The sequence below is a fragment of the Mustelus asterias genome, chromosome 15 (genome assembly GCF_964213995.1).
Source record: "Mustelus asterias chromosome 15, sMusAst1.hap1.1, whole genome shotgun sequence".
Lineage (NCBI taxonomy): Eukaryota > Metazoa > Chordata > Chondrichthyes > Carcharhiniformes > Triakidae > Mustelus > Mustelus asterias.
In genome coordinates this window covers 77,346,774-77,359,769 of record NC_135815.1, presented here as the reverse complement: position 1 = coordinate 77,359,769, position 12,996 = coordinate 77,346,774, and the positions used below count along the sequence as shown (strand labels likewise).

The 12,996-nt window shown below is 59.8% G+C and overlaps 1 protein-coding gene across 2 annotated transcripts in view; it reads left to right on the top strand.

Annotated features, from left to right (window-relative positions):
- Positions 1-1,789: 1,789 nt before the first annotated feature.
- The window catches only part of LOC144504839 (solute carrier family 22 member 2-like), a 44,984-nt gene continuing 33,777 nt past the window's right edge, over positions 1,790-12,996 (top strand). For both annotated transcript variants that reach the window (XM_078230592.1, XM_078230591.1), the window contains exon 1: positions 1,790-2,291. In XM_078230592.1, coding sequence (XP_078086718.1) covers positions 1,881-2,291 — 411 coding nt within the window. In that variant the 5' untranslated portion in view covers positions 1,790-1,880. The remainder of the gene's footprint in view (positions 2,292-12,996) is intronic.

The following is a 12,996-nucleotide window of genomic DNA, read 5'->3' as shown; positions in this document are numbered from 1 at the left end:
ATCGGAGAGGATCCTTCGAGACAGGATTTAGTCCCACTTGGAAATAAGTGGGTGCGTTAGCGAGAGGCAACATGGTTTTGTGAAGGGAAGGTCGTGTCTCACTAACTTGATCGAGGTTTTCAAGGAAGAGACGAAGATGATTGATGAGGGTCGGGCAGCGGATATTGTCCACATGGACTTCAGTAAGGTCTTTGACAAGGTCCCTCATGGCAGACTGGTGCAGAAGGTAAAGTCGCATGGGATCAGAGATGAGCTGGCAAGGTGGATACCAGAACTGGCTCAGTCATAGAAGACAGAGGGTAGCAATGGAGGGCTGTGACAAATGGCATTCCTCAGGGATCAGTGGTGGGACCTTTGCTATTTGTAATATATATGAATGATTTGGAGGAAAATGTAACCAGTTTGATTAGTAAGTTTGCAGACGACATAAAGATTGGTGAAATTGCGGATACTGATGAGGACTGTTGGAGGATACAGCAGGATATAGATCGGTTGGAGACTTGGGCGGAGAGATGGCAGATGGAGCTCAATCCGGACAAATGTGAGGTAATGTATTTTGAAAGGTCTAATACAGATGGAAAACTACATCATCAGTCATCTTCGTCACTTCCTCGAAAATCTCAATCAAGTAAATGGCAGAACCCTTAAGAGTATTGATAGGCAAAGGGATCTGGGTGTACAGGTACACAGGTCACTGAAAGTCGCAACGCAGGTGGAGAAGGTAGTCAAGAAGGCATACGGCATGCTTGCCTTCATTGGCCAGGGCATTGAGTTTAAAAATTGGCAAGTCATGTTGCAACTTTATAGAATCTTAGTTAGACCACATTTGGAATATACTATTCAATTCTGGTCGCCACACTACCAGAAGGATGTGGAGGCTTTGGGGAGAGTGCAGAAAAGATTTACCAGGATGTTGCCTGGTATGGAGGGCATTAACTATGAGGAGAGGTTGGAGAAACTTGGTTTGTTCTCACTGGAACGACGGAGGTTAAGGGGCGACCTGATAGAAGTCTACAAGATTATGAGGGCATGGACAGAGTGGATAGTCAGAAGCTTTTTCCCAGGGTGGAAGAGTCAATTACTAGGGGGCTTAAGTTTCAGGTGCAAGGGGCAAGGTTTAGAGATGTACGAGGCAAGTTTTTTACACAGAGGGTGGCGGGCACCTGGAACTTGCTGTCGGGAGATGTAATGGAAGCAGATGCCATAGTGACTTTTAATGGGCGCCTTGACAAATACATGAATAGGATGGGAATAGAGGGATATGGTCCCCGGAAGGGTAGGGGGTTTTAGATCTGATGGGCAGCATGGTCGGTGCAGGCGTGGAGGGCCGAATGGCTTGTTCCTGTGCTGTAATTTTCTTTGTTCTTTGTTCTAATATACTCTCGCTGGTTGACCTATTTTCCCATTTTTGCAATGATGTCATGGTGCTTTTACAAATCTAATGTTCCTCCCTACATGTGAGCAGCATCTCAGAGAGTGCGATTGTCTTCAATATGCCAGCCTTTTCACTCAATGGTGCCTCTGTTCCTAATTCTCAAAGATGACATTTGTTATTGGGATGGTGGCTGTGGAGATAGGAGGAGCAGCAAATTGGAGGAGCGTACCGTACCGTTTGCTGCCTTTACAATGTTCAGTCCTTTCAAACTGCAGGAATTTGCCAGCGGGATTGCAGTTGCTAATTTACAAAACTGATATCAAATGGTTGGCTCCAATGTGAACTGGTCTTGCTCCTTTTATATATTAACTCCATTATTTACACAAGTGCTTTAAAGACCTTTGTTCCCAAACCGCTTCGACTCGGATACTGCCTGGGCATGTATAAAAATCATTGTGCCGACTGAAACTATTTAGTGAAGAGCTGCTGGAAATATCCTGGGGCGATGACCACCTTTGATGATCTTTTGGAGGAAGTTGGAGGATTTGGCATTTACCAAAAGACAGTTTTTTTCCTCATCTGCGTAGCAACGGCAATATTCAACTACTTGTACGTTGGGATTATTTTTCTCGCCGTAACCCCCAACCATTGGTGCAGGAGCCCCGGGGTGGCTGAGCTGAGGGATAGGTGTGGTTGGTCGCTTGAGGAAGAATGGAACTATACGTTGCCTCCTGACCAGACTGGCAGCTCCTTGTACAGTCGTTGTGAGAGATACGATGTAGACTGGAATGCCTCTTCCACCGACTGTGAAAACCCACTCTCGTTTTTCCAAAACAACTCAACCCAACTGCCGCTTACAACATGTGAGGATGGGTGGGTTTTTGAGGATGGTTCGTTCCCCACCATTGTGACAGAGGTAAGCGTGCTAGCCCAGCCATTGTGACAAATACATGTTCGCAAATTAGCGGTGACAACAAGGAAAATATTCGACAGTGAGAACCAAAGGCTGCAAGCTTTTGAAGAACATGATTTCACTGCCTCGGTTGTCCCGAAACAATAAAATCCCGCCCAAGGTCAACAGACCTTCCCATTGTCCGCCCCTTGCCACCTCCAATTCCTATGGCAGGCAGGGCAGTAAAATTCTGTCCCTAGTAGTTAAAAGTGAGTGATACTGGACAGCCCAAAGCAGACCCCCCGTGAATGTGACACTGAATAAATCGCATTATCCCACACGATTCACACAATGAAGCAAGTCTGCTTATCCAGCACAGTTCACCAAGATGCTCAAAATGCATACCTAAACTTCAAAGCCAGGGAAAGACTTCATCAAGCACTTGTCAGCTATCAGAGGCTAGCTTAGACAACTTCATCTCTTCATACTTAGCCAAAAATGTAATCTGTACGCCCAAACAACATGATTTGATTTGAATTCTTATTGTCACATGTATTGCTTCTTGCACGATATACAGAAAACATACTGTTCATAGAGTACATAGGGGAGAAGGAAAGGAGAGGGTGCAGAATATAGTGTTACAGTCATAGCTAAGGTCTAGAGAATATACAAAATAGGTCCATTCAAAAATCTGATGGCAGCAGGGAAGAAGCTGTTCTTAAGTTGGTTGGCACATGTTGCAAGAATATGGGTTAAGACCAGGGGAATTACTGCACATAATGGCAATATTGGCACAGGTGAGATAGACTGAGAAGTTTCTTGATGTACTGTTCTTTCTCTGATCCCAGGGCACAGGCATTAAAGGACATTTGTCCAAATCTCCTGGTATCAGTATGGTTGAAATTGGTGTTAAGTTGGGAAACATGCAAGAGGTCCTGAGGCACAGACATACGAAGAAATTATCCGGGAAGTTTAAATTTCCGATGGGCTGATTTCTGCTGTCTGCACCCTCGGCAAGTGTCTCCAATTGAGCTCGGCTCAAGCCACTTGGGCTGGACACTTACCCAGCAGAGGCTCCACAGGTTAATCTCTAGTCTAACTCAGTCATTAGCCAGCAGAGCTGAACTGAGAACCATACTGATCACCCCGATTAGGCACTGACTTGATCCAATTTACACCACACAACAGGATTCTACCTCCTACCACCATCACCCTGACCCAACCCAGCTACCCCACTCAACCCAGCTTCCCCCCTCAACCCAGCTACCCCCCTCAACCCAGCTACCCCCCTCAACCCGGCTACCCCCTCAACCCAGCTTCCCCCCTCAACCCAGCTACCCCCCTCAGCCCGGCTACCCCCCTCAACCCGGCTACTCCCTCAACCCGGCTACCCCCCTCAACCCAGCTACCCCGTCAACCCAGCCACCCCGTCAATCCAGTTCCCCCTCAACCCAGCTACAGCCCCCCCTCAACACAGCTACCCCCCTCAACCCAGCTACACACCCCTCAACCCAGCTACACCCCCCCTCAACCCAGCTACCCCCTCAACCCAGCTAACCCCCTCAACCCAGCTAACCCCTCAACCCAGCTACCCCCCTCAACCCAGCTAACCCCCCAACCCAGCTACCCCGTCAACTCAGCGACCCCCCTCAACCCAGCTACCCCATCAACCCAGCTACCCCCTCAACCCAGCTACAGCCCCCCCCTCAACCAGGCTACCCCCCTCAACCCAGCTACACCCCCCCTGAACCCAGCTACCACCTCTCAACCCAGCGACCCCCCTCAACCCGGCTACCCCCTCAACCCAGCTACCCTCCTCAACCCAGCTACCCCCCTCAACCCAGCTACCCCATCAACCCAGCTACCCCCTCAACCCAGCTACAGCCCCCCCCCTCAACCCAGCTACCCCCCTCAACCCAGCTACACCCCCCTCAACCCAGCTACCACCTCTCAACCCAGCTACCCCCTCAACCCAGCTACCCCCTCAACCCAGCTACCCCGTCAACCCGGCTACCCCCCCTCAACCCAGCTACAGCCCCCCCTCAACTCAGCTACCCCCTCAACCCAGCTACAGCCCCCCCTCAACCCAGCTACCCCCTCAACCCAGCTACCCCCCTCAACGCAGCTACACCCCCCTCAACCCAGCTACCCCCCTCAACCCGGCGACCCTCCTCAACCCAGCTACCCCATCAACCCAGCTACCCCCCTCAACCCAGCTACCCCCTCAACACAGCTACAGCCCCCCCCCCTCAACCCAGCTACCCCCTCAACCCAGCTACACTCCCCTCAACCCAGCTACCACCTCTCAACCCAGCTACCCCCTCAACCTGGCTACCCCCTCAACCCAGCAACCCTCCTCAACCCAGCTACCCCCTCAACCCAGCTAACCCCCCTCAACCCAGCTACAGCCCCCCCTCAACCCAGCTACCCCCCTCAACCCAGCTACAGCCCCCCCTCAACCCAGCTACCCCCTCAACCCAGCTACCCCCCTCAACCCAGCTACACCCCCCTCAACCCAGCTACACCCCTCCACCTGGCTACCCCCCTCAACCCAGCTACCCCCCTCAACCCGGTTACCCTCCTCAACCCAGCTACCCCGTCAACCCAGCTACCCCCCTCAACCCAGCTGCCCCCTCAACACAGCTACAGCCCCCACTCAACCCAGCTACCCCCTTCAACCCAGCTACCCCATCAACCCAGCTACCCCCACAACCCAGCTACAGCCCCCCCCCCCTCAACACAGCTACCCCCCTCAACCCAGCTACACCCCCCTCAACCCAGCTACCACCTCTCAACCCAGCTACCCCCCTCAACCCGGCTACCCCCTCAACCCAGCTACCCTCCTCAACCCAGCTACCCCCTCAATCCAGCTACTCCCGCAACCCAGCTACCCCGTCAACGTGGCTACCCCCCTCAACCCAGCTACAGCCCACCCCTCAACCCAGCTACCCCCCTCAACCCAGCTACAGCCACCCCTCAACCCAGCTACCCCCTCAACCCAGCTACCCTCCTCAACCCAGCTACCCCCCTCAACCCAGCTACCCCATCAACCCAGCTACCCCCTCAACCCAGCCACAGCCCCCCCCCTCAACCCAGCTACCCCCCTCAACCCAGCTACACCCCCCTCAACCCAGCTACCACCTCTCAACCCAGCTACCGCCCTCAACCCGGCTACCCCCTCAACCCAGCTACCGCCCTCAACCCAGCTACACCCCCCTCAACCCAGCTACCACCTCACAACCCAGCTACCCCCTCAACCCAGCTACCCCCTCAACCCAGCTACCCCGTCAACCCAGCTACCCCCCCTCAACCCAGCTACAGCCCCCCCTCAACCCAGCTACCCCCCTCAACCCAGCTACAGCCCCCGCTCAACCCAGCTACCCCCCTCAACACAGCTACACCCCCCTCAACCCAGCTACCCCCCACAACCCGGCTACCCTCCTCAACCCAGCTACCCCGTCAACCCAGCTACCCCCCTCAACCCAGCTATCCCCTCAACACAGCTACAGCCCCCCCCCTCAACCCAGCTACCCCCTCAACCCAGCTACACCCCCCTCAACCCAGCTACCAGCTCTCAACCCAGCTACCCCCTCAACCTGGCTACCCCCTCAACCCAGCAACCCTCCTCAACCCAGCTACCCCCTCAACCCAGCTAACCCCCCTCAACCCAGCTACAGCCCCCCCTCAACCCAGCTACCCCCCTCAACCCAGCTACAGCCCCCCCTCAACCCAGCTACCCCCTCAACCCAGCTACCCCCCTCAACCCAGATACACCCCCCTCAACCCAGCTACACCCCTCCACCCGGCTACCCCCCTCAACCCAGCTACCCCCCTCAACCCGGTTACCCTCCTCAACCCAGCTACCCCGTCAACCCAGCTACCCCCCTCAACCCAGCTGCCCCCTCAACACAGCTACAGCCCCCACTCAACCCAGCTACCCCCTTCAACCCAGCTACCCCATCAACCCAGCTACCCCCACAACCCAGCTACAGCCCCCCCCCCTCAACACAGCTACCACCCTCAACCCAGCTACACCCCCCTCAACCCAGCTACCACCTCTCAACCCAGCTACCCCCCTCAACCCGGCTACCCCCTCAACCCAGCTACCCTCCTCAACCCAGCTACCCCCTCAATCCAGCTACTCCCGCAACCCAGCTACCCCGTCAACCTGGCTACCCCCCTCAACCCAGCTACAGCCCCCCCCCCTCAACACAGCTACCCCCCTCAACCCAGCTACACCCCCCTCAACCCAGCTACCACCTCTCAACCCAGCTACCCCCCTCAACCCGGCTACCCCCTCAACCCAGCTACCCTCCTCAACCCAGCTACCCCCTCAATCCAGCTACTCCCGCAACCCAGCTACCCCGTCAACCTGGCTACCCCCCTCAACCCAGCTACCACCTCTCAACCCAGCTACCCCCCTCAACCCGGCTACCCCCTCAACCCAGCTACCCTCCTCAACCCAGCTACCCCCTCAATCCAGCTACTCCCGCAACCCAGCTACCCCGTCAACCTGGCTACCCCCCTCAACCCAGCTACAGCCCACCCCTCAACCCAGCTACCCCCCTCAACCCAGCTACAGCCCCCCCTCAACCCAGCTACCCCCTCAACCCAGCTACCCTCCTCAACCCAGCTACCCCCCTCAACCCAGCTACCCCATCAACCCAGCTACCCCCTCAACCCAGCTACAGCCCCCCCCTCAACCCAGCTACCCCCCTCAACCCAGCTACACCCCCCTCAACCCAGCTACCACCTCTCAACCCAGCTACCGCCCTCAACCCGGCTACCCCCTCAACCCAGCTACCGCCCTCAACCCAGCTACACCCCCCTCAACCCAGCTACCACCTCTCAACCCAGCTACCCCCTCAACCCAGCTACCCCCTCAACCCAGCTACCCCGTCAACCCAGCTACCCCCCCTCAACCCAGCTACAGCCCCCCCTAAACCCAGCTACCCCCCTCAACCCAGCTACAGCCCCCGCTCAACCCAGCTACCCCCTCAACCCAGCTACCCCCCTCAACACAGCTACACCCCCCTCAACCCAGCTACCCCCCTCAACCCGGCTACCCTCCTCAACCCAGCTACCCCGTCAACCCAGCTACCCCCCTCAACCCAGCTACCCCCTCAACACAGCTACAGCCCCCCCCTCAACCCAGCTACCCCCTCAACCCAGCTACACCCCCCTCAATCCAGCTACCAGCTCTCAACCCAGCTACCCCCTCAACCTGGCTACCCCCTCAACCCAGCAACCCTCCTCAACCCAGCTACCTCCTCAACCCAGCTACCCCCTCAACCCAGCTACCCCGTCAACCCGGCTACACCCCCTCAACCCAGCTACAGCCCCCCCTCAACCCAGCTGCCCCCTAAACCCAGCTACCCCCCTCAACCCAGCTACACCCCCCTCAGCCCAGCTACACCCCTCAACCCGGCTACCCCCCTCAACCCAGCTACCCCCCTCAACCCGGTTACCCTCCTCAACCCAGCTACCCCGTCAACCCAGCTACTCCCCTCAACCCAGCTACCCCCTCAACACAGCTACAGCCCCCCCTCAACCCAGCTACCCCCTTCAACCCAGCTACCCCATCAACCCAGCTACCCCCTCAACCCAGCTACAGCCCCCCCCTCAACACAGCTACCCCCATCAACCCAGCTACACCCCCCTCAACCCAGCTACCACCTCTCAACCCAGCTACCCCCCTCAACCCGGGTACCTCCTCAACCCAGCTACACTCCTCAACCCAGCTACCCCCTCAATCCAGCTACTCCCTCAACCCAGCTACCCCGTCAACCTGGCTACCCCCCTCAACCCAGCTACAGCCCACTCCTCAACCCAGCTACCCCCCTCAACCCAGCTACAGCCCCCCCTCAACCCAGCTACCCCTTCAACCCATCTACCCCCCTCAACCTGGCTACCCCACTCAACCCAGCTACCCCCCTCAACCCAGCTACCCCATCAACCCAGCTACCCCGTCAACCCAGCTACCCCGTCAATCCAGCTACCCCCTCAACCCAGCTACCCCCTCAACCCAGTTACCCCCTCAACCCAGCTACCCCCTCAACCCAGCTACCCCCTCAACCCAGCTACCCCCCTCAACCCATCTACACCCCCCTCAACCCAGCTACCCCCCTCAACCAAGCTACCCCCCTCAACCCAGCTACCCCCATCAACCCGGCTACCCCCCTCAACCCGGCTAAACTCCTCAACCCAGCTACAGCCCCCCCCTCAACCCAGCTACCCCCCTCAACCCAGCTACACCCCCCTCAACCCAGCTACAGCCCCCCTCAACCCAGCTACCCCCTCAACCCAGCTACCCCTCTCAACCAGCTAACCCCTCAACCCAGCTACCCCCCTCAACCCAGCTACACCCCCCCTCAACCCGGCTACACCACCTCTCAACCCAGCTACACCCCCCCTCAACCCGGCTACACCACCTCTCAACCCGGCTACACCACCCCTCACCCGGCTACACCACCCCTCAACCCGGCTACACCACCCCTCAACCCAGCTACACCCCCCTAAACCTGGCTACAACCCCCCTCCCCCCCCCCTCAAACCAGCTACACCCCTCGTCAACCCTGCTACACCCCCCCTCAACCAGGCTACACCCCCCCCCATCAACCCGGCTACACCCCCCCCCTTAACCCGGCTACAACCGCGCCCTCCCCCCCCGTCAACCCGGCTACACCCCCCTCAACCCGGCTACACCCCCCCCTTAACCCGGCTACAACCGCCCCCCCCACCCCCCGTCAACCCGGCTACACCCCCCTCAACCAGGCTACACCCCCCCCCCTCAACCCGGCTTCACCCCCCATCAACCCGGCTACACCACCCCCTCAACCCGATTACACCCCCGCTCTACCCGCCTACACCCCTCCTCAACCCGGCTACAGCCCCTCCCACCTGCCTCCCCCGCCTCAATAACATAAGAACATAGGAAATAGGAGCAGGAGTAGGCCATCGAGCCCCTTGAGCCTGCCCCGGCTGATCTGAAGTGGATCAGTTCCACTTACCAGCCTGATCCCTATAACCCCTAATTCCCTTACCGATCAGGAATCCATCTATCCGTGATTTAAACATATTCAACGAGGTAGCCTCCACCACTTCAGTGGGCAGAGAATTCCAGAGATTCACCACCCTCTGAGAGAAGAAGTTCCTCCTCAACTCTGTCCTAAACTGACCCCCCTTTATTTTGAGGCTGTGCCCTCTAGTTCTAGTTTCCTTTCTAAGTGGAAAGAATCTCTCCATCTCGACCCTATCCAGCCCCTTCATTATCTTATAGGTCTCTATAAGATCCCCCCTCGGCCTTCTAAATTCGCACGAGTACAAACCCAATCTGCTCAGTCTCTCCTCATAATCAACACCCCTCATCTCTGGTATCAACCTGGTGAACCTTCTCTGGACTCCCTCCAAGGCCACACCACCCCCCCCCTCCCAACCCGGCTACACCCCCCCTCAACCCAGCTACACCCCCCTCAACCCGGCTACACCCTCTCAACCAGGCTACATCCCCCCCTCAACCCGGCTACACCCCCTCAACCCAGCTACACCCCCCTCAACCAGGCTACACCCACCCCTCAACCCGGCTACACCACCCCTCAACCAGGCTACACCCCCCCTCAACCCGGCTACACCCCCCCCTCAACACAGCTACACCCCCCCTCAACCCGGCTACTCCACCCCTCAACCCGGCTACACCACCCCTCAACCCGGCTACACCACCCCTCAACCCGGCTACACCACACCTCAACCCATCTACACCCTCCCCTCAACCTGGCTACACCCCCCCCCCCCGCGCCTCCTCAAACCAGCTACACCCCTCGTCAATCCGGCTACATCACCCCTCAACCAGGCTACACCCCCCGCAACCCGGCTACACCCCCCCTCAACCCGGCTACACCCCCCCTCAACCCGGCTACACCCCCCCTCAACCCGGCTACACCCCCCCCTCAACCTGGCTACACTCCCCCCTCAACCTGGCTGCACCCCCCCTCAACCCGGCTACACCCCCCTCAACCCGGCTACACCCCTCGTCAACCCGGCTTCCCCCCCTCAACCCGGCTACACCTCTCCCCTCAACCCGGCTACAACATCCCCCCTCAACCCGGCTACACCCCCCCTCAACCCAGCTACAACCCCCCCCTCAACCTGGCTACACCCACGCCCTCAACCCGGATACACAGACCTCCCCCCCATCCCGGCTACACCCCCTCAACCAGGCTACACCCCCCCCCTCAACCCAGCTACACACCCCTCAACCCGGCTACACCCCCCTCAACCCGGCTACACCCCTCCCCCTCAACCCAGCGACACACCCTCAACCAGGCTACACCCGCCCTCAACCCGGCTACGCCCCCCTCAACCCGGCTACATCCCCCTCTCAACTCGGTTACACCCCTCTCAACCTGGCTACACCCCCCCTCAACCCGGCTACACCCCCCTCAACCCGGCTACACTTCTCGTCAACCCGGCTTCCCCGCCTCAACCCGGCTACACCTCTCCCCTCAACCCGGCTACAACACCCCCCCTCAACCCGGCTACACCCCCCCTCAACCCAGCTACAACCCCCCCCTCAACCCGGCTACACCCACGCCCTCAACCCGGATACACAGACCTCCCCCCCATCCCGGCTACACCCCCTCAACCAGGCTACACCCCCCCCCTCAACCCAGCTACACACCCCTCAACCCGGCTACACCCCCCTCAACCCGGCTACACCCCTCCCCCTCAACCCAGCGACACACCCTCAACCAGGCTACACCCGCCCTCAACCCGGCTACGCCCCCCTCAACCCGGCTACATCCCCCTCTCAACCCGGTTACACCCCTCTCAACCTGGCTACACCCCCCCTCAACCCGGCTACACCCCCCCTCAACCCGGCTACACCCCCCTCAACCTGGCTACACTCCCCCCTCAACCTGGCTACACCCCCCCTCAACCCGGCTACACCCCCCTCAAACCGGCTACACCCCTCGTCAACCCGGCTTCCCCCCCCTCAACCCGGTTACACCTCTCCCCTCAACCCGGCTACAACACCCCCCTCAATCCGGCTACACCCCCCCTCAACCCAGCTACAACCCCCCCCTCAACCCGGCTACACACACGCCCTCAACCCGGATACACAGACCTCCCCCCCATCCCGGCTACACCCCCTCAACCAGGCTACACCCCCCCCCCTCAACCCAGCTACACACCCCTCAACCCGGCTACAGCCCCCCTCAACCTGGCTACACCCCTCCCCCTCAACCCAGCTACACACCCTCAACCAGGCTACACCCGCCCTCAACCCGGCTACGTCCCCCTCAACCCGGCTACACCCCTCTCAACCCGGCTACACCCCCCCTCAACCCGCCTACACCCCCACTCAAACCGGCTACAACCTCCCTCAACCCAGCTACACCCACCCCCCTCAACCCGGCTACACCACCCCCTCAACCTGGCTACACCCACCCCTCAACCCGGCTACACCCCCCCTCAACCCGGCTCCACCCACCCCTCAACCCGGCTACACCCCCCCCTCAAACCGACTACCCCCCCTCAACCCGACTACCCCCCTCAACTCGGCTACACCCTCCCCCTCAACCCGGCTACACCCCCCCTAAGCCCATCTACACCCGCCCTCAACCCGACTACCCCACCTCAACTCGGCTACACCCCCCCTCAACCCGGCTACACCCTCCCTCAACCCGGCTACACCCCCCCTCAACCCGGCTCCACCCACCCCTCAACCCGGCTACACCCCCCCTCAAACCGACTACCCCCCCTCAACCCGACTACCCCCCTCAACTCGGCTACACCCCCCCCCTCAACCCGGCTACACCCCCCCTAAGCCCATCTACACCCGCCCTCAACCCGACTACCCCCCCTCAACCCGGCTACACCCCCCCTCAACCCGGCTACACCCCCCCCCAAATCCGACTACCCCCCCTCAACCCGACTACCCCCCCTCAACCCGGCTACACCCCCCCTCAATCCGGCTACACCCCCCCCCAAATCCGACTACCCCCCCTCAACCCGACTACAGCCCCCCTCAACCCGGCTACACCCCCCCCTTCAACCCGGCTACAACCCCCCTCAACCCGGCTACAGCCCCCCTCAACCCAGCTACACCCCCCCTCAACCCGGCTACACCCCCCCTCAACCCGGCTACACCCCCCCTCAATCCGGCTACACCCCCCCCCAAATCCGACTAGCCTCCCTCAACCCGACTACAGCCCCCCTCAACCCGGCTACACCCCCCCCTTCAACCCGGCTACAACCCCCCTCAACCCGGCTACACCCCCCCTCAACCCGGCTACACCCCCCCCCTCAACCCGGCTACACCCCCCCTCAACACGGCACACCCCCCCTCCACCCGGCTACAGCCCCCCTCAACCCGGCTACACCCCCCCTCAACCCGGCTACACCCCCCCCCCCTCAACCCGGCTACAACCCCCTCAACCCGGCAACACCCCCCCTCAACCCGGCTACAGCCCCCCCTCAACCCGGCTACAGCCCCCCCTCAACCCGGCTACACCCCCTCTCAACCCGATTACCCCCCCTCAACCCGGCTACACCCCCCCTCAACCCGTCTACACCCCCCCTCAACCCGGCTACACCCCCCCTCAACCCGGCTACAGCCCCCCCTCAACTCGGCTACACCCCCCCTCAACCCAGCTACACCCCCCATCAACCCGGCTGTAGCCCCCCCTCAACTCGGCTACACCCCCCCCCCCAACCCGGCAACACCCCC